Source organism: Sciurus carolinensis, chromosome 8 (genome assembly GCF_902686445.1).
Source record: "Sciurus carolinensis chromosome 8, mSciCar1.2, whole genome shotgun sequence".
NCBI classification, from domain to species: domain Eukaryota; kingdom Metazoa; phylum Chordata; class Mammalia; order Rodentia; family Sciuridae; genus Sciurus; species Sciurus carolinensis.
In genome coordinates, this window is record NC_062220.1 from 133,318,617 (window position 1) to 133,340,112 (window position 21,496).

Genomic DNA, 21,496 nt, shown 5'->3' on the forward strand with positions numbered 1-21,496 from the left:
AGAGCTCTTGCTCCTTGAGGGAGCAAGGAGCTGGGAAATTCCGAGGGGGCTTAGGAGCAGCCTGAGGGTGCCTGGAGGTTACCCCACTGGAAGGTGCAGCCCGTCCACAGAGCTGTTACGGACAGTGGGTTAGACTATTGTGAGAAGCTCTGAGAAACAGCCCCTGGAAAGGTAGATGGGCGATCTGCAGGGAGCTGACCTGGCAGTGAGGGACCAAAACCAGTGGAGCCTGAGCTGTCGTTGACTGATGAGCCCCTGTCAAAACTCACAGGGAAGCTGGGACCCAGCCCAAACCAGACCAGACCAGCTTAATGATTCCGGTTTGGAGTGAAGACTGAAGTAAGAGCAATTACATTAACTGTGGGACGGAAGGTCTGTTAAGAGCTCTTGTGGGGCTGCTCCCTGGGTGACAGAAGACCCAGTTCCCAGTTACATGGCCTACCCTAGGGTTTCTTCCTGGGGGACAGAAACTCATTTTAAGTGGATGACATGGATGACGTCATATGTGCTCAGAAGCTTATTTCTACCCCAGGACCTTTGCACTTCTTGTTCCTTGGCAGATCTTCCTGTTTCTGGCAGCAAGGGTAGGGGTCCCAGGGGTCCAGGTCCAGGTTCTCCACCCTGGGCAAAGAATTGTGCAAGAGCAAAAGGTTGGCAGGCAAGGCAAAGGTTTACTTGAAAGTTACACTTTGGGCGTAGCAAGAGAACGCTCTGGAAGAGCAGAGTCAGCCAAGCTGTGAAGGCGTTCAAGGCCCTGTCTACACAATGAAGCGCTCATTTTGATTGGGTGGTACTCTAGTTCTTTCCCTTCCACTCGGGGTCGATCTGGGGTTGATTGGCACCTTGATTGACAGCTGAATTTTCTACAGTTACTTTTCCTTCTACCCAGGTCCAAGTTTCTTCCCTCTCCCTCCCACCCCACCCCTGAAAATGCACAGCCGGGAGCAAACCACAGGCTAGTGATAGGTTAACCAAGGTCAGTCCCTCGGGCTACTGCGCATGCCCAAGGCTGGTTGGTGGGGGGGCTTTCCTTTCGAGGTCTTGACATCCCCTTGGGGTCGCCTCGCTTTCTCACTTAAATTGCAAGATGGCCCAGTTTCCCCTCCCAGGAGGGGCTTCAGGTCGAGTGTTGTGAGGGCCCTGAGTGGAGCCGAGAGCCCGAGGTGGTCCCTTCCCCACGCCCTGTCTGCTACCCAGCATTCCAGCTGGCTTCTGGGCCTTTCTGTCACTCTTTTCTAAAGTGGAACCTCTTCTCTTGGCCACTGGCCCGTCTCCCACTTCCCATGTGGATACTTTTTTGTACTGGGAATGAAACCCAGGGACACTCTACTGCCGAGCTACATTCCCAGCTCCCCCTCCCCCTTTTTAAAAATTGTTCATTTAAAAAAAATGTTTTCCTTGTCAACGGACCTTTATTTTTTAATTTATATGTGGTTGCCAAGAATCAAACCCAGTGCCCCACACATGCCAGGCAAGTGCTCTACCACTGAGCCACAACCCCAGCCCTTTATTTTTTAAATTTTGAGACAGGTTGCTGAGTCTGGCCTCAAATTTGCAATCCTCCTACCTCGGCCTCCTGAACCCCTGGGTCACAGGCATGCACACTTGGCTATGTTGAGATTTTTAATCGATAAAAGGTGTGGGACTTTCTTTAAGCATGTCCTTAAATCATGAGAATTCTTCTAAGGCATGATTCTAGCAGTTACGTAATATCCCATGTTACACACGGAATACATTATATTTTATTTAGTCGATCTTCTATGTTGGAATCAATATTTATATCAATCTCAAACTTTTCCTATTTATAACAATGACTACAAAAATATCAATTAAGCAGTTTTTGTGCCCTAGGCCCTATGTTTTCAGGTTAACACATTTTATAATTTACTTTATAACCACTACTGGGAAAAGTATTTAGTATGTAACAATCTGACTTTCCATTTCATTAATGTTTTTCAATTTTAACCTCTTGATGAAGCTTTCTTTATACAAAAATCTTACATATGCCCTGAAGTTTGTTTCTGTGGTATTTCAAAAAATTAAAAAAAATATATATATTTTTTGGCTCTGTGACTAGACCAATATTCTGACCTGTTAGGTGCCCATTCTGAAACCCTAATTTTAGAACATGTTCCTTTTATTCAAACCATCCCTTCTCTCTTTCAAAGCCACGAGGGTTCATCTTCTTTACCTTTTCATTTCCAGGATATATTTGGCCAGTAGGAAGGACGTGGAATCTGTTTATCAATCTCTGACTCTTGGTCTGTCTCTGTCTCACTGTCTCTCTCTGTCTCTTTGTCTCTGCATTTGTCTCTTTCTCTCTGCCCCTCCCCCACTCCTGCTACCACTCATAACCTGTAGAAGGCCATCAATGCCTGAGGACAGCCTGAGGGCTTCCTGTCCAGGTTGAAGAAGTCTCTTTATATAGAGCCGTGCTGTTTTAGAGTCTAAAGGCTCCCCTCCCAGGAGCTTGATGCACGTGGGCACTTAGTGCATATTTTTAGTAATACACCCTGAGTTTTCAGATGACTTTAGAATTTCTCATTTAGATTTTGCTTGCTCCTGCGTTTCTGTGCCTACAGGTATTTCTGGGAATTCTGAGACTCGGGCAAGTGCATTCCTGTCGATCTCCATTAACTCATTCATGATTGTCTGTCTCCTCCTTGGGTCTTTACTCTTTGTCTGCCCCATAAATATCTTCAAGGACAAGTGAGATTCATCCCTTGCTTGTCTATCAAAAAGCCAAGAGTGAGGCAGGAATTCTGTCCGGCTTGATCGACAGTATTATATGAGACTCCTTTATTGATGGGGTGAGTCGATTACAAGAGAAAGCTCTCAGAACATCGAAGCCACGTCCCGATCAAAAGACAAGTCCCAGCCAGCCCTTTATATTGCTTCAAGCAACTCGACGGTAAACTTCGGGGGGCGAGGATTGTGGCGTTTGATTTTATCCACTGATGTCACCTGCCCGAGTCTCTGTTTTCTTATGGGGAAATGGGGAGAGAAGCTTTCTTGCAAACCTTGCTGGGGTTTTGTGAGGCACAAGTGAAAACAGTGTCAATATGGAAGAGCTTTAAGGCCTCACGTAAAGGAAACAACCACCACAACAGCGATATCGCACTTCCGTAAGAACTATCCAGAACAGGGCTGGGGTTGGGGCTCAGTGGTAGAGCACTTGCCTAGCATGTGGGAGGCACTGGGTTCGATTCTCAGCACCACATAGAAAAAACAAGTAAAGTAAAGGTCCATCAACATCTAAGAAAAAAAAAAAAAAAGAGAGAGAGAAATATCCAGAACAAAGAACAAAGAAAATTATCCAAGGAGGGAGTTAGGTAGGTGGTTTCCTTCAGCTGGATGGATAGGAGATGTGATATAAACGTAAAGGAAACACAGAGACAAGGTCTTGAATTTCATCTGTAGAAGAGAGAGAGAGAGAGAGAGGAGAGAGAGAATAAATGAGGGAGGAAGAACATCAGCAAAAGCTTGGCTAGGGAGATCCATTAAGGACACCTTTGTGTTACTTTAAGGTGGGTCCACAGAGGCAGAGTGCTGGGATGGAGCACCCTCCCACAGTCCCACATCGGCAAGGGCTCAACTGGTTCCAGTGAAAACCCCAAAGTCACTAAGAACAGTATTTCCTGATGGGTGCGGCATCTGCAGCGTCTTAGCCTGATGATCAAAGGATTCCCAGCAACCTGCTTCCTAAACGCTCAGTGCATCACTGAAGAGCCACAAGGCATAACCGTTGGGGGCTATGCGGTGTGGAAGGCGCCGGGATGGCGCTTGGCAGCCAGTCAGACAGAGGTTGCTTTGATCACATCCGCAGTGAGGAGGTTGATTGGCATAAGCACACCCAGGTGATTTGTCATTGACCATATCCAATTAAGTCCAGGCACACAACGTGTGCACAGGTGCTCCTGCTCATGCCTGCTTGTTTTGACCTTTGCCATGATTGGGCAGCTAGCTCTCACCTAATCTTTGCATGATTGGCGTCAGCCCTTCCCTTCGTCTCCTGGAGGGGATATAAGCCGGCTCTCCTTGAGCGCCAGGAGAGAAGAAGAGAGAAGGTTTTTTTTTCTAGAGGTTCGAGGTTCCAGTTCCCGGGTTTCCCGATTCATCAATAAATCGTTCCGAATTCAGAAGCCTCGCTACTCTTTTGTCCCCCGCGCCAAATTGACTCCGCTGGACAGTGTCACACAACTGTTGGCCAAAGTCTCCGGGAAGCTCCAAGGGAAAGGGATGCTTAACTTAGCATGGGACATCTCAATGTCCTCCTCCTCCGGCCCCCGCCCCGTGGGAAGATGTGTTAACACGGGGCAGGACCAGCCGTCTGAGAAGCACTCACTGCTCTTGACCTTCCTGACCTGGAGGCTGGCAGGCATTTTCAGCTTCCGTGCCAAAGGCATCACTTTTGTGGATAAGGGGCTTCAAATGGATAAGTAGCATGTCTTGACCTAGCAGGTGGGGAATAAAGACTGGTTTCCAAATGGGTACCTGTTGGTCCATAGCATGCAGATCTCTGTGAGCTCCAGATCAGCCAGGAAAATTATCCCAGGGAGTTGAGCCTTGGCCAATCTCTCCGTGATTCACAGCATTTCCCTGGGTCTCCTGGATATTTTTTTTTTTTTTTTGCAAAAAAGGTATTGGCAGAAATGTAGGCTATTACTGGAGAAGGGAAGGGATCAGTAGAGGTAAAAAGTAGGAGCAGAATTAGGCCTGTGAAGTATTCATTCATTCATTCACTCATTCACTCATTCATTCATTCACTTATTCACTCACTCATTCACTCACTCATCACACTTTCATTACATGCTGACTGTGTGCTTGGAATTGTGCTGGTTGCTGGAACTAACATTGCAACCTCACGGGACTTACATATACAGATCCGTGCAAAGAAGTCAAATAATCCAAGAGAAAGCTGTTCAGAGGAGGCCAGTGAGGTCCCCGTTGAATGGGCGAGAGAGAGGGTCACTAAGAAAGAGGAGAGTGATTTTCCAACTTAGCCCTGAAAAAGGAGTGAGTCTGTCTCTTAAGGAGATCCACAGGTGATTGCAGCTTGAGACACATTGTTCTAGGATGCGAATCCTACCTGGCCTCCCCTGGGTGATTATCCGAAGGTATCCTCTAAAGTCATCAAGGAATTGCACTCATTCTAAGTCAGAACTAATTTTCTTATTAGTTAATGAAAAACTCCACCTCCACCATGTCCTGTTTGGTTAGCTGATTTAATAGTTACCTAAGCTATTTTGGTTACATATCTATTTTGTTATTAATTATTATTATTATTATTTTTTGCCACCTGACTGGAGAGTCTTTACTGGCTTTGGAAGAGAGGTTTTGTCTGGAATCATTCATCTCTCCTTCCCTCCAATTCTTTTCCTTTTATTATGGTGAATATCAAAAGTATTAAAAAATCAACAGGGTAATTCAGTGAATTCCCATGTTTCTCTAACCTAGCTCCAACCACCACCCATTAATGGCCAGTCTGCTTATTTTATTTTATTTATTTAATTTAATTTAATTTAATTTTATATATATCCCCCCATTGTGTGCTATGGTAAATCCAGCCATTATAGCATCTCATCAGTAAATCTGAATGGGATTTAAAATGTAAATTCTGTGATAGGAACACACAGATGGGTCCTACCACAATTTAAATTCTAGATCCCCAAATACCAAATGTGCATGGCCGCCCTCAGGAAGGTAGCCAGAGTCAGGGGCCACTTGGGCGACATGCAGATCTATGAAATCTACGGGTTCCTGGAAGGGAGCTTTCAAAGGGTGACACACTCAGACAAGGTCTTGCTCATCTGGAACCATTGAATGCCCTTCAGGGTTTGAGCAGAGAGAGTCATAAGAAATAAATCACAAGGATCCATAATCTTAATACCCCACTTCTTAGGTGACAATCCCATGGAACCAGAGAGGGTTGGGAGAAGTCACTCGGAGAGACCTAACACAGCATTCAGCATTCAGACCTCTGACTTACAGATGGCATTCAGCCCTGTCAAGTGTGTCTGGATCAAGATCTGATATTTCCAAGTTTGTCTCAGGTCACTGGAAAAAGGGAAACCTCCCCTCTAGCCCTTCTGGAAGTTCTCCTGAAACATAGTTTTGATGGACGAGCTGTCCCTCGTGGAGTCGGGGTCAGAAAGAACTCCCAGTTTGGTTTATCTTCTGTCCTGTGGGCATCAATTTGCTTCCTGACCACACACTTTGTTTTCCGGGGCAGGTGTGGTCAGGTTCAGGCAGGTCTGTGGCTTCCCCTGGCCGCCCATGACCCGATTACGGATGGCTGCATTGGCTTCCCACCAACCATCCATCATCAGCTGCGTCTTTTGGGAGTTCGTGAGACGGACGGCCTCGTTTTGAGGAGCACTAACTTTGCCTCTCTTCTGTGTTGGGTGCTTTCCCTGGATCCCACGTCTTCCTCTTTCTTGATCCACTCCCCTGTTTGGGGGAAACCCATCCTCAGGGTTCCCGTGACTTCCTCAGAAAAGATGCATGGAAGGCATTTTTTTTTTGACATCTTAAATGTTTGGAAATGCCTTTATTCTTTTCCTTTGAACTGTTCAGATGGGATTTTGAAGCCATTTTTTCACTGTTGTCTAGCTTTTAGCCTTGTGGATAAGAATTCTGAAGGCATGATGAATCCCTCTGTGAGGAGAAATTTTATCCTTAAGAACCTGAAATTTCACCATCGTGTGAAATTGGTATGTGTCTTGTTTGATCCAGATCCTTTTAATCTGGAAATGCATGTGGGAATTTTTCTCATGTTATTTATTTGATAATTTCCTCTCTTCCATTTTATTTTATTTTTTTTCCTGAAACTTCCTTGGAATGTTCTATTTCTGGGTATTATTCTCAAATTTTAAATATATTTTCTTGGTGATTTCTATCTTTTCAGGGGACTATTTCTTTTTTCTTTCTTTCTTTCTTTTTGGGGGGGCGTACCAGGGGCACTCGATCACTGAGTCACATCACATTGTATTTTATTTAGAGCTAGGGTCTCATTGAGTTGCTTAGCACCTCGCTGTTGCTGAGGCTGGCCTTGAACTCGTGATCCTCCTGCCTCAGCCTCCGGATCCGCTGGACTGACAGGCGTGTGCCACCGTGCCTGGCTAGGGACTATTTCCTTCCTCTATTTTTCATTGTGGTAAAATACACATAAATGTAAAAATCTATCATTTAAATGGTTTTAAGTAATACAGTTCAATGACATTAACTACATTCACATTTCTCTATAGTCATCATGGCTATCCATCTCCATCTTTTCAGAATTGAAACTCTGTACCCATTAATTTTTTTCTCCGTTTCTCCCTCCCCTGACTCTGATCACCCCCATTCTACCCCCTGTCTCTGGATTTGACCACTCCAGGTACTTCATCTTCATGGAATCCTTTAAGAGCTGGTCTTTTGTGACGTGCTTTACTTAACATGACGTCTCCAAGGTGCATCCGGGTCATAGAACGTGTTAGAATTTCTTTCCTTTTAAAAACCTAATACTATTCCATTGTATGTATATGCCACATTTTGGTTCTTCGCTCCTCTACTGATGGATACGTGGGTTGCTTCCGTATTTTCCACCTTTTTGATTTTTTTGCATTACTTCCTTCCGTTCCCTCCACATTAACTTCCAATGCTTCTAGTAATTTTTTTAAAAAATTCCTCCCTTATATCTTTAATTCCTAAGAACTCTGTTTTGCTTCTCAGATTATTTTGTTTCCAACCTGTCCTTGTCTTGTGGACCCAACAAGGTTTCTTATGCCTCTGAAGATGTTAATCATTTATTCTTGAATTTTTCTTCTATTCCTTGAATTCTTTCCTTCTACTTCATCTGTAAGTCACAGTTCTCTTCTTCCAGAAGAATCTATTATGTGTCTAGCTAGTCTCTGGCTGTCTCTCTGTATTTGAATGGGAGCCACCGAAAAGCTGGAAGCTTGGAAGTCTTGAGAGTAAGGATGGAGTTCCCCAGTGCTGGGCATCCTAAGGGACTGGATGTGGATTTCTTCATTTCTCTAGAGGACTCCTAAAGGTTTTTTCTTTTGAACTGGTCACATTCTTGGAGAGAAATTCTCTTATCTGGATGCCAGGAGAATGGAGTCAAGTGTGGGCAGAATCTTCCTTTTCCCACCACGTCTACTTTCCATTAATCTTATCTTCAGCCTGGCGCCTCAACTCTACCTTGGCCGTGACTGTCTAAGACCTTTCTGCTGAATCTCACCAGAGAGCTCTTCTCTCATCTCCTGTCAGAGTTGGTAAGGAGTCACTGCCTGCTTCTTGGGGTGGCAGATGATCTCTGATTGATCTCTGATGATCTCTGACTCTCAAAGATTCCTCCTCTCCATCCCCGTCTTTTCATTCCTACCGCCCTAGGTGATATCTTCATTGATACCTCCAGTTTCTGAACCTTTCTAGAGTTTTGCGGGGAAAACCCACTTTCTTCTTGTTGGCTGTTCTTTCTGAAGGATTTAGATTTCAGTGTAATCTACTTGGTAAAGTCAGCCAGTGCTCAGCCAGCCATTTTCTAGGCTCAAAGATCTTGTCACCTCCCTCATTTCTTCTCCTGACCTAATTTGTCGTTAGGTATTTACACACTCTTAAATTTACTTACTGTCATTTAAAATAGTATCAGAAGGGAGTGAGGAAAATGTTATTTTCAATATTTCATGCTTAACCCTAAGTCCTCCTTGTTTCTGTGGGTGTGTTTTCAATTTACCACTAATATTTACCTTTAGGCTACAACAGGTATTTATTCCAGTGACATGGTCATGCTTTTTATTTTTTATCACATTTTTTAGTCACTATAACAGAAAATTACTCCCAGAAAAGGTAATGTCTTGTATTTCTAGAATATACACTCACCACCACCACCACCACCACCATCACCGTCACCACCACCATCACCACCACCACCATCACTATCACCACCACCACCATCACCACCACCACCATCACCACCATCACCACCACCATCACCACCATCATAACCATCACCATCACCATCACCACCACTATCACCACCATCATCACCACCATCACCATCACAATCACTACTACCAATACCATCACCATCACCACCATCATCACCACCGTCACCATCACCACCACCACCACCATCACCACCACTACCACCACCCCCACCACCACCACCACCATCACCACCATCATAACCATCATCATCACCATCACCACCACCACCACCATCATTACCTTCACCACCATCACCACCACCATAACCACCACCACCACCACCATCACCACCACCACCACCACCACCACCACCACCATCAGCATCATAATAACCACCATCATCATCACTACCATCATCACCATCACCCTGACCACCACCATCATTATCATCACCACCATCATCATCACCATCATCAATACTTTTTGAGTTCTGGTTGTATTCTAGGTAGAGAGCTGAAAACTTTGGTCTTTCATGCTTTAATTTCCACAATGGCACTTCAATAAGTCCTATCACAACCCCTATCTTACAGGACAGAGAAACCAAGCTTCAGAAAGTGTGACACATTGCATGGAACCACAGACATGGCCAATAGCAGAAATGAATTTGAACTCCAATGCGTGGTGTCTAGAAAATTTCTGTAGAAATAAGGGAGAAGAGATTCTGAAGAAAGAAGACTCAGAAACCACCCAATCAAAAGGCACTGAACATCTTGTATCCATGGTTAGAGTGGTGGATCGGTTCAGTTGTACACATGATTGTTTAAGGATGTCATTGAGAATTAAGACCTCATTACAGTCTTCTGAATCAGGTAGCAAATTCCAGCTATAAAACCAATAGGTGGTGAGCTCACCCTAAATTTGCCAGCATTCTTGAAACTTATCAGGGACCTCACTTCTTCCAGTTCTAGAAGAGCAGAGACCTTGCTAGTCTTGTTTACCACTCAATAGAAGTAAAGGTATAAACATGGCTAGGCACAGTGGCACAGGCTTGTATACCCAGCTATCTGGAAAACTGAGGCAGGGGGATAGTTTGAACCCAGTAGTTTGAGATCAGCCAGGGCATTGTAACAAAGTCCTGCTCAAGAAAGAAGAAAAGAACCAGGAATACCAAAGCCTGAAACATAACCTGGCACAAAATAGGTGCTCAATAAATATTTGTCAAATGAACAAGTATTTCATTTGTTCTTTGCAGACGGAATAAACAGATAACTGAGGATGGTGGGGAGCATGATGAATGAAGTCTGAAAGCCAGCCTCTGCTCCACTTACCAGACTGTGCCCTGGAACAGGGCTATGTCTGCGTGGAGGAAGTACGCCATATTAAAATTCACAGGCAGATGCACTATGGGCCAGCTGTAGCTCAGTCTGGGGTTGGGAGTGGTGCTCTTGAGATATATGTTCCTCAAGTTGAGTACAAGTTAAATGTACTTTTAATAAGTAAACTTCCATATACAGAGGAGCCAGGTGTAGTGCGGCAGGCCTATAATCCCAGCGACTTGGAAGGCCAAGGCAGGAGGATCGCAAGTTTGAGGCTAGACTCAGCAACTTAGCGAGGTCCTAAGCAACTTAGCGAGACCCTGTCTTGAAATTAAAAAAAATAAAAATAAAAAGGGCTGGGGATGTAGCTTAGTGGTAAAATGCTCCTGATTTCAATCCCTGGTAACAAACCAACCAACCAACCAACCAACCCCAAATACAAAAAAAACCAAACAATAACACCAAACAGATGAGCAAAGGCTTCTGTGTTCCTGCCACAGGCGATACTAGACCCACCAAGGTTCCAACACAACAAGATGTGCCAGTTGGGGACTCGTCTGTGATCTGCTGCATCATAATGCCCAGGACTCCCTGGCTGCACATTGGGCGGCAGAAAGAACACAGACGCCTACGTCTTAAAGAACACTCATCTCCAGGGTGCATTTTTCAAGGCAGTTTTATAGTCCATTGCCTCCTCCAACTTCGTAATTTTATTGAAGCCTCCTCAGGCTTGGTTTAAGAAATAAATTGAGGTATTGATGGTTTGGGGACTTCCCATTCTGGGAACTAGTTACCTTGAGCCTTCTCATACATTTCACACATCCACATTTATATCAGTTTGTATTCTCTTAGGGTGTCTTAATTAGGGTGCCACTGGTATTTGGGGCACATCAGTTCTTCAATTCCTAGCATTGCAGGGTATTGACACTTTGGCTCTGTGCATCAAATGCCAGGTGTCTCAAATCAAAGACACCACCACGGGTGTTTCCCCACATCTCCAAATGCCTTCGAAGGAAACGGTGCGGCCCCAGCTACGCCATTGCTGCACCTGAACTTGTCATGGATTACAGATAAGGGAGTTTTGAAAAGAGCCAGGACGGAACACCACAGGACACCTCAGGGAAAGTGTCTACCCAGCAGGACTGAATGGCCACTGCTGTGATCAGGAAATGCGTGCCCCTCCAAAACTCATGCTGAAACTCAGTCCTCATTATGAGAGATGAAGAGGTTGGACTAGGTGGGATCTCTAAGAGGTGATTATGGTTCCATCCTCATGAATGGGTTAATCCAGTCATATGATGAATGGATTATTGGCTTAGTGAGCAAGTGAGCTATCTTGAGAATGGATCTGTTGTAAAGTCAGTTCACCTAGGTCTCTAGGTGCTTCCAGTGTCTGGTCATGTGCTACCCTGTGTTGCCTCAGGACTCTGCCAGCAAGCTCATTACTAGATGTGACCCTTTGACTTTGGACCAAATAAAACTTCTGTGTTAGCTTTTGGTCACTGTGACGAATAACTGAGAAAAATTATTCAGAGGAGGAAAGATTTATCTGGCTCTCAGTTGTAGAGGTTTCAGTCCCTGGTTAGGCTGCTCAGGCATGAGGTGAGGCAGAACATCATGGCAGGAGGGTGCGGCCGAGGGAAGCTGCTCAGCTCATAGCAGCCCGGAAGAAGAAATAGGGATAGAGCGCGAGAGAGACAGAGACAGAGAAAGAGCACAAGAAGTACCCTTCCAGGGTATGTCCTCAGTGACCTGCTTCCTGCAACTGGGTCCTACCTCCTACAATTTCCATCAGCTCCCAATAGTCCATTCAAATCATTAATCCATTAATCGATTAAGTGATTGGATTGATCCAATCACTTCCCACCTCTGAACACTGCTGCACTGGGGACCCAGCCTTTAACACAGAAAGCTTTGGGGGAATATTTCTGATCCAAACCATAACGATCTTTCTCTTTTAAACAGATAAATTACCTACTCTGCGGTATTGTGTTCTTAGCAACAGAAAATGGGCAGTCACCTCACCGCTGAACACCCTTCCTCTTCTTTGTCCTTTGATTTTGAAGTCTTTAACCGGTCATGATGGCACATGCCTGCAATCCCAGCATCCCAGGAGGCTGAGGCAGGAGGATCAAAAGTTCGAGGTCAACCTTAGCAACTTAGCAACACCTGGTCTCAAAATAAAAATAAATAAATAAATAAAAAGAACTGGGGAACGTAGGTCAGCGGTAAAGTGAGCTTGGGTGCAACTCTCAGTACCAAAAACAACAACAACAACAACAACAACAAACACACAAAAAAAACCCCAAACAACAACAACAAACTTTGGAATCTTTATAGTCACTAATCAAGCCCAGATCTGTCCTGTGCCAATGGGGGAGTATTTCCCAATAGGGAGGGTGCTTAGAATTTAGTTCTTGCTTGTTTGATGTTCTGCTTGTTTTCATATGTGACATATGATGTCTCCAGATTCCAAATCTACCCATCTGTCTGACAGTTGTTGCTACTCTCAGCACAGTGCTGAGGGCTTGGCATACTGGATCCTTACAACAGTTTCGCTCAGTGTAAAACAATGTCCACATTCCCATTCTATAAGAGAAGGAACCAAGATTTTTCAAAAGGTATGAAGGTTTCCCACAGTCAGCCTCTGTCTCCAGGGCCTGTGTTCTGGCAGTAGAATGATCTTTTGCAACAGAAAGTTTGAAAAAGATGGAGGATAGGGGTGGAGAGAGAATGGAGATGAGGGGTTAGAAAGAGAGGTTTCTATTCAAAGTGCAAATCAACTTCATCCCCCAGCGCACACGCCAAGTATCAACCCTGTCCAACCTCTTGCTACCAGCTGGGGTGTTAGCTTATTTTGGGCCAATGACAGGAAACCTTCCTAGGCAAATTTCTAAGTGGCACCCGGAAAGGGGCAAATTGGCTGCTTCATTAAGGAACCGGATGGGGTGTAAACACCAACGCCAGCCAGTCAGTCTGCTGCCACCTAGAGAATTTGGCTGCTACATCTTTTCCAGCCCTTGTCTGCATAAAACCGGAGGATAAATTTTGGGGGAGAGGAAGGAAGGCAGGAAGTTGGCTGACTGGTCCTGAGGAACCTGATAATGGCTTCTGGCATATGGGGCTCCAGTATGGGGGAAAAAAAAAAAACAGGCAGAGTAGACATGAGGATCCATTAACACCCTTCCCTCCTGCATACTTTCCTTTCATAATATTTAGTGAACTTCTACTACGTGCCAGAAGCTTTTCTGAGTCCGGAAGAAACAGTCACAAAGAAGACCAACAAATACCTTTGCCCTCATAGAGCTTATATTCTAATGAGGGGTTTTAGCGAACATATTAATAAATAAAATAAAAGATGGAAAGAAGTGCTTTGAACCAAAAGCAATAGGGAAGGGAGAATAGTGTGTGTGTGTGTGTGTGTGTGTGTGTGTGTGTGTCATTGGGGGGGGAGGGGTTGATTTTTAAACAGGAATCGGGTCTCATGAAGTGACATTTTAAAAAGATTCCATGCCAGATACGGTTCCAAGCACTTTACAAGGATCTCATGAATGCTCACAGCAACCCAAGGTTATGCTTATTCCCGTTTGATCAAGAGAACCGAGGTTCAGAGGGATGCAGTGAATCCCGGATATAATACATCTAGCAAGCGGTGGAACTGGATATTTGAACCCACGCAGCTGGGACCATGCACTTGAATGTTGGTGCAGACAGCCTACAAACCCGGTGTTGGGCACGGGCCACCTGCGGGCAAATGGAGTCTCTGTGGGTGCCAGAGAGGTGAACAGGGCGCAAGCGTGGGCGGACGTGGTGGGCGGAGGAGGGGCTGGGTGGCCTGCAACTTTCACGCCGCGGAATCAGGTCTGTGGTGGGGCGTTCGGTGGCCCCGCGGTGGGCCGGTGGGGGAGGGAGCGCCACTTCCAGGGTTGTCCCGGGACAGTGCCGGTCCGAACCTTACCCCGCCGCCACCCGCGGGCCAGCTGCTCCAGTCAATAAGGCGCTCGCCGCCCTCCTGGTGGGGTTCGCGCGGGAGTTTCTACGAGGGTTGAAGGGGGCGGACTAGAGGCACCAGCCGCGCGAGAGGCTCACAGCTCGCGAGTCCGCTGCACCCAGGGCGCGCGGAGCTCCACGGCATGTGGAGTCCCGGGTGCTTCCCGCGGAGCGCCCGGGGCGCAGGACAGGGTGGTGGAGTGGAGCCTGGAAAAAGGCGGGTTCAGGCTCGGAGTGGCGCAAATGCGAGAGGAGCTGCAACGTGCCGGGGCAGACATAGTAAAAGGAGCAGCACCCGTTTGGCTACTGAAAGTGGCGCGGGGGCTTCCAAGACAGACCTGGGGAGGTAGCGGGTGTGAGTCAGTTTGGGGAGCGCTGGAAAACCGGTGCCAGAGAGAAGCAAAGAAAGGGCGCAGGACTTGGAAGAAGTGAGAAGGAACTGTTGCCTCGGGGAGAGCGCGCGGTGCCAAGCACTGCACCAGGCCAAGGCGGGGATCGCCCAGGGACCCTCTAAGCGTGGTGGAGGTGGTGCTCTGGTCGTAGCAGAGACTGAAAGGAGTAAATGCAAGTCAGAGACCGTCATAGCACCGATGTGCCAGAGCCCTCGGGGAGGCAATGAAAGGGACGTGGAGTCTGCGCGCTCAGGTACTGTTGCCAGCTAGGGTGGCACGTGTTGGGGCTGTAGAAAAGTGGGTCGGGGACGTCCAGGGATTTCGGAGGAGGCTGGTAGAGGCTGCAAAGTTGAAGAACTTCCCCGGGTTGGAGAGCGCGCACACGAGGGCGCAGGAAAGAAGCAGCAAGTTAGCCTGCGGGGAGCTTTGGCAGGGATCCGAACACCACTCGGAGGGCAGAGGAGGTGCTGATGGTTGTGGGGACAGCCCGAGAGCCCAGGAAAGATGAGGAGGAGGTGAGGGCAACAAGGGGCTAGCACGTGGGGCGCCCAGGAGAGGCGCAAGAGCCCAGGAGAGGCTCTTCTCCCCGCTGCTTCTGGCCCTAAATCACTCACCATGATGGAGAAGACCAAAGCCACGATGTTGATGGGGTACGCGGGGCAGAAACACGAGACGATGGCGAGCCACAGGTAGTTCTTGGGCATGGGCATGTCCTCCTCCGTCTTTTCATCTTCGGCGTTGGCCTCGGGGCTACTGTCCAAAGGCCCCTTGAAGTCCGAGCTGGGGGCGTACTGAGACATGGGCAAAGTCGGCGGCTCAGGGAGGACGGAGGGGCGCACCGTTGGCGCGGTCTGGGGCTCTGTCTGCCCGCTCATGGTGAGGCTCTGAAAAGCCAGCGGCGCGGGGCTCCAGGGAGATGTGACCTCAGCCTTCCTGCGTCCTCCGCTGGCACCCGCCCGGGCTCAGGGACCTGGGCCAAGAGCCTCCCCATGAGGAGGGAGGGAGGGAGGGAGGGAGAAGAGGAGAAAAGAAGGAGCCAGTTACCCTGAGAAATGGAGCAAAGGCAGAGGAAGACAGTGCACTCCGGACACACCCAGAGGCCCCCGGACAGATGCACCGACTCGCACTAAGTCTGGAGACCAGGGCAGGTGAAAGCAAAGAAGTCCCTTTATGTTTCAAACTGGGCAGTCTGAAGGCTAAAGATGACCAGTTCATTTTATTCCCCCAAAGCTGCTGAGTTTGAATACATTAGAAGGGACCACACACACTCTATCCATTTGGTAACCAACTTTCTGTGGTTCCCACACTCCACAGAGGGTGCAGAAGGCGGGAGTCACTCTCTCTCAAATGCGCAAAAAAGGAATTCTTCTCCTCTCCACTTTTTTCATCTTCAGGATCCCTGGAAAGAAATGCAGGTGGATCCAGCTGGTGTAGACAACTCAGATGAATAACTGGGATGGAGAAAAGAGAGAGGGATCTGCTTTGGGAACTGGGGTTAAGATAGCAGTTGTATCAGCATCTATGTCATTCATGAGTGACCAGATCTGAGTCTGAACCCTGATAAAGCTGGGAAATTGTTGCATGAGAGAGAAATGACATCATAAAAGTCCCTTCACCTTGCTGGGTCCTGCTTTCTTCATCTGAGAAAGGGGAGTAAGAATCTCTGAGTCACAGGGACATTGAGAGGACTTTTATAAGCTTACACATGAAGCCAGACAAATCTGTGTGCTCTAGAAATGATAGCTATCATTAGGGTGCTGTTTCTCCCAAATAGAGTCGATTATACAGTATCTCAAACCCAATATTCACGGTTGCAAATATTCCACCTGATATTCAGATATTCTGAGTTGGAGGGAAAATAAAAATGAACATAATTTTATCATCCGCAATCTCAAAAACAATTGCTTATATCATCGTACTCGAAAGTATTAATCATCTGCTTGGCTTTCTCAGAACATGAACTGGTTTTCTGAGATGTTCCCTCTTGTCTCATGGGGCCAGACTTATTTGGCTACCTGTCTCTCTCATCGACCTGTGAGCTCTCTGAGAAAGGGGAACATCTTACGTTTGTGTCAGCAAGTGACACAATGTCTGGTACAATGTATATGCTTGATATGACTTTCTGGGTGATCACTCAAAGATGAGAAGTATTGGAATGAGCTCTTCTTTAAAGGTTTTGTAGAACTCGGCTGAGAACCCATCTGGTCCCGGACTTTTCTTTATTGGTAGGCTTTTGATGACTTCTTCTATTTCATTACTTGAAATTGATCTATTTAAATTGTGTATGTCCTCCTCGTTCAGTTTAGGTAATTCATATGTCTCTAGAAACCTGTTGATGTCTTCGAGATTTTCTATTTTGTTGGAGTATAGATTTTTGAAATAGCTTCTAATTATGTTTTGTATTTCAGTTGTATCTGTTGTGATAGTTCCTTGTTCATTCTGAATTCACTCAAAGATGAAAGAGCACCTTCTCCATCGTGCCCTCTCCCCCATTTTGGTTGATTCATCGAGCAGGGATAAGCCAAAAGATTCGGTTTAGCCTTAGCATTGGCTGATCCCTCTGCCTGGAATGCTGTTCCTCCTGATGGTCACATGGCTTCTTCCTTCTTATCCCTCAGCTATTAGTTCAGATGTCACTTCCTCAAAGAGAAGTCTGGATTTATCTAGCACAGGTCCCATAATTATTCTATATTTTACTAGCTGTTTTCTTTGTGTGTGTGTGGCATGTATCATAGTTGTGATTTTTTTCACTAACCCATTCACTTTCTTTCTCCAGACTGTAAGCTCTCTAACCTGTTCAGAGCTGCATCCCGAGCACTTAGAATTATCCTGGCCTATGTTAGGGATGCAGGAAATAGTCCTTGAATAAGTGGACCAGAATGACCTGGGTATATTGAAAAATTCCTACTAGATCTAACTCAAGTAGGCCAAGATCCACCTGGAAGGTTCAAAAAATGATTTCCAGATCTTGGCCAAGATCTACTTGAATTAGAATTTCTGAGAGAGGTACCCCAGAAATCTGTACTTTTAATGCCTGAGAAATCTGTATTTCTAGAACTTCCACTGCCCCTGTCTGGCAATTCTGCTGCAATGGGACAATTTCTCAAGTCCTGGTACTGTCTCCAGTATTAGAATGCAGCCCTGCATCTCGGGCTTAGAGATCCCTTAAGCACCTCAAATTGCACCTGTTCCATAAGAGCCTGCTTCTCAAGGCTCACCCTTGGCTAACTGGTCCCACCCACTCCTCCTGCTTCCCCGCTTCCCTCTTTGCCTGTGCTTCAGTTCCATGGGACTCTCCACTTTCTCACTTAGCTTTTTCCCATCCCAAGCTCTCCCCTCTTGCTTCCTCCTCTCTATCTGTTGCCTCCTTGTTGTTCGGGACCTGCACACCTCTGCACCAGGTGAGGCCTTCTCTGGCATCCTGTCTACCGTAGAGTCTCTTCTCTTATTCTCCAGCCTACTACCCTGTTTATCGCCTGTGTCAGATCTCAATCAGAAAATTTCTCATTTACTTTTTAATTGTTTCCTTTTATGTTTTTATTAGTGCATTATATTATACAAAACACTGGGGTCGTTTGGACGTAATCATATTGCATGGATTATAATTTGTTCTACCTTGGTCCCTAGTACTTCCTGTTTCCCTCTCTCCCCCTCCCCCTGTTATCCTTCCTCTACTCTACTGGTCTTATCTCTCTCTCTCTCTATACATATATTTTTTTAAATGAGTGCTTTATAGATCGCCATAAAGGCAAAATTCGCTGTGGTATATTCATATATGTACATAGCAATATTTGGTCAATTTCCTTCTGCATTTCTTCCCTTTTCTCATCCCTCCTTCCTCCTCTGCTCCACTGATATTTCTTCTAACTTCATGGGACTTCCCACTCCACCTCCCTCCCACCTTATTTTGGTTTAGCATCTGCGTAGGAGAAAGAAAATGTGCCCCTTGACTTTCTGAGTCTGGCTCACTTCACTTAGTGTGATGTTCTCCTATTTCATTCATTTACCAGCAAATAATTTTGTTCTTCCTTATGGCTGAGTCAAATCCATTGTGTATATAAACCACATTTTCTTTATCCATTCATCTGATTGATGGGCACCTGGGCTTATTCCATAACTTGACTCTTGTGAATTAGTTATAACACTGCTCTAAACATCGTTCTATAGTATGCTGATTTTAGTCCTTTAGGATACATAGCAAGGAGTGGGATAACTGGGTCATCTGGTGGGTCCATTCCTAGTCTTTTGAGGAATTGCCATACTACTTTCCAGAGTGGTTGCACTAATCTGCAGTCCCACCAACAATGTACGAGTGTCCCTTTTCCCCCATGTCCTCACCAGCATTTGTTATTTGTATCACAATTATGATCACAATTCTAACTGGAGTGAGATGAAATCTCAAAGTAGTTTTGATTTGTGTTTCCTTGATCGCTAGGGACGTTGAACATTGTTTTTTTCATATATTTGTTGTCCATTTATATTTCTTCTTTTGAGAAGCATCTGTTCTGTTCTTTTGTCTGTTCAGGGTTGTGTTTTAGGTGGTAAGTTTTTTGAGTTCTTTATATATTCTAGATATTAATCCCCTGTTGGATGAGAACTGGCAAAGATCTTCTCCCAAGAACATGAAGGCTCTCTCTTCATGTTCTTGTTTCCTTTTCTGTGCAGAAACTTTTAATTTGATGTCATCCTGTTTATTGATTCTTGGTTTTGTTTCTTGTGCTTTAGGATTCTCGTTAAGGAAGTTGGTACTTGAGTCAATATGTTGGAAAGTTGATCCTATGTGTTCACGGTGTTGCGAGTGCTTCTGACTTAATTCCTAGGACTTTGATCTACTTTAAGTTGACTTGTGCAGAGTGAGAAATAGGTATCTAGTTTCAGTCTTTTACATAAGGATAGGTATCTAGTTTCAGTCTTTTACATAAGGATATCCAGCTTTCCCAGCACCATTTGTTAAAAAGTTTCTCTTTTCCCCAGTGAGTTTTATTCATTGTCGGTCTCCCTCCCTCTGCGGAAGAGTGTTTTCTTCTGTTTGGGTCACTGTTCTCTCCCCCCATCCAGAACAGTGCCTGGTCCTTCATGGGTACATGACTGATAAGCCATTGACTAAATAAGCCACCTTTTGTCATCCAAGCCCAGTGCTTGGGGACACTATTCTTCTCTCTCTTTCAGCTTCTCCATGAACTATTCATCAAACCCTACTGATTCCATTTCAAATGTGACTCTTCACTGTCTTCTTTTCTTCCCCTTCCCAAGGCCAGTGTTCCAAGTCCAGCTCTTATCAATGGTGAAGAGGCTTGATGGGTGACATCTGAGCCATATTTGAGATCTGAGGCTGGCTAACATTGTTGGCATGACTAAGCCCAAGGTCTGGGTACCAAATGGAATTTAGCTTTTCAAGATCATGAACTGCACTATCTGTCTAACTGCATTAGTGTCATCCAGGGAAAACAAAACAAGGGACTGTTGATTCAGTATAGACTGTTTCCTCTTCCAGGAAAACATCTGTTCAGTCCTCCAAAATCATCATTTAATGAGCACCTACTATATGCATTCAAAGTATTCCTTACATGTATCATCTCATTTAATTCCTATAGCTACTTTTGTGAGGTAGGTGACAAGGTTTCTTTCTTTTCCTTTCCTTTCCTCCCTCCCTCCCTCCCTCCCTTCTTTCTTTCTTTCTTTCTTTCTTTCTTTCTTTCTTTCTTCTTTCCTTCCTTCCTTCCTTTCTTCCTATTTATTTATTTTTATTGGTAAGAAAATCTAGGATCAGAGAGATAAAGGGTCTTGTGTACAGTCTTATCAAGTGGAAGTGCAGGATTTGAACTAGATCTAAGATACTCATTCAGCTCTCAGGCCCAGGGAAGAACATTAGCTGGACATTTCCAAAGTTTGCAGGACATCTTTGAAGTTTGCTGGGGTTATTACATTCTGCTCAGGGAAGATGGATTAATAGCTTGTTGGCTGGCCTAAAATGTAGCAGTGAAATTGCAATCACTTGAAACATTTAAAATTAAATTGAAAGGAAAGTGCCTACCCCAGAAAGTGTAATGTATATGGTGCTGATTCTTGAGGGATGCATTAGATCACTTGGTTGGGGTTTCCAGGTCTAATTTCCTGAGCTTCACTAATTTTCTCTTGAGAGGTCAGTTTATTGCTCTTGGATGAACCCTACTGGCTGATTGCTTAATAATGTGATAATACCTTCCCTCTTTAAAATGAGACAGAGGAGAAAGCAACTCCCTAATACACAGTCTAGAAGGGAAAGGCTTACTGTAGCTTTCTGGGTTGCAATGTAGCAACTTGTCTTTTTGATCTTTACCAAAGTTTTATTTCCAAATGTGAACCTAATCTATGTTTATTCTAGAAAAGTGGGAAAATGAAGAAAAGCATAAACAAAAAGAGGTTTCACAAAATGGTATGCACCACAAACACAAGAACTTCTTTCCTTTTAGTTCTCTTTCTACCTGGGTATATTTTCTTCAGCAAAATGCAATTATATACAATTTTGTTTTCTTCCTCAGCATTACATGACAATTAACATTCTTTGTAGACATTTTCACAACCTGCATGATTTCCCATCGATTAGATGGCTTCTTATTTATGTTGCCATGCCCTAATCAGTAGGATTTAGGTGATTTTCAGTACATTTTTGTAGAAATTATAAAAGATGTTGGGATGAGCATGTTTTGTACCCAAGTGTCTTCATTTGTGATAATCTCTTTGTGACTTCTGATCTGACCCGGTAAATGTCAATCTTTGAAAGGGCAGCGAACCAACTTAGATGGACTGGTTGAGAAGTTGTATTGTAAGACCCAAGCCAAAAGGAAAATGAAAATTTAAGCCAAGGAAATAATCACCAGTTCAATGGGTTACAGAAACAAAGCA

At 45.2% G+C, this 21,496-nt stretch overlaps 1 protein-coding gene and 1 long non-coding RNA gene across 2 annotated transcripts in view; one reads left to right on the forward strand and one right to left on the reverse strand.

Moving 5' to 3' along the window:
- The window catches only part of Tmem233 (transmembrane protein 233), a 38,479-nt gene extending 22,947 nt beyond the window's left edge, over positions 1-15,532 (reverse strand). Inside the window, exon 1 of the mRNA XM_047561637.1 lies at positions 15,226-15,532. Coding sequence (XP_047417593.1) covers positions 15,226-15,486 — 261 coding nt within the window. The 5' untranslated portion in view covers positions 15,487-15,532. The remainder of the gene's footprint in view (positions 1-15,225) is intronic.
- The window catches only part of LOC124991009 (uncharacterized), an 87,277-nt gene continuing 80,020 nt past the window's right edge, over positions 14,240-21,496 (forward strand). The window contains exon 1 of the long non-coding RNA XR_007109859.1: positions 14,240-14,864. This is a non-coding gene — a long non-coding RNA (uncharacterized LOC124991009). The remainder of the gene's footprint in view (positions 14,865-21,496) is intronic.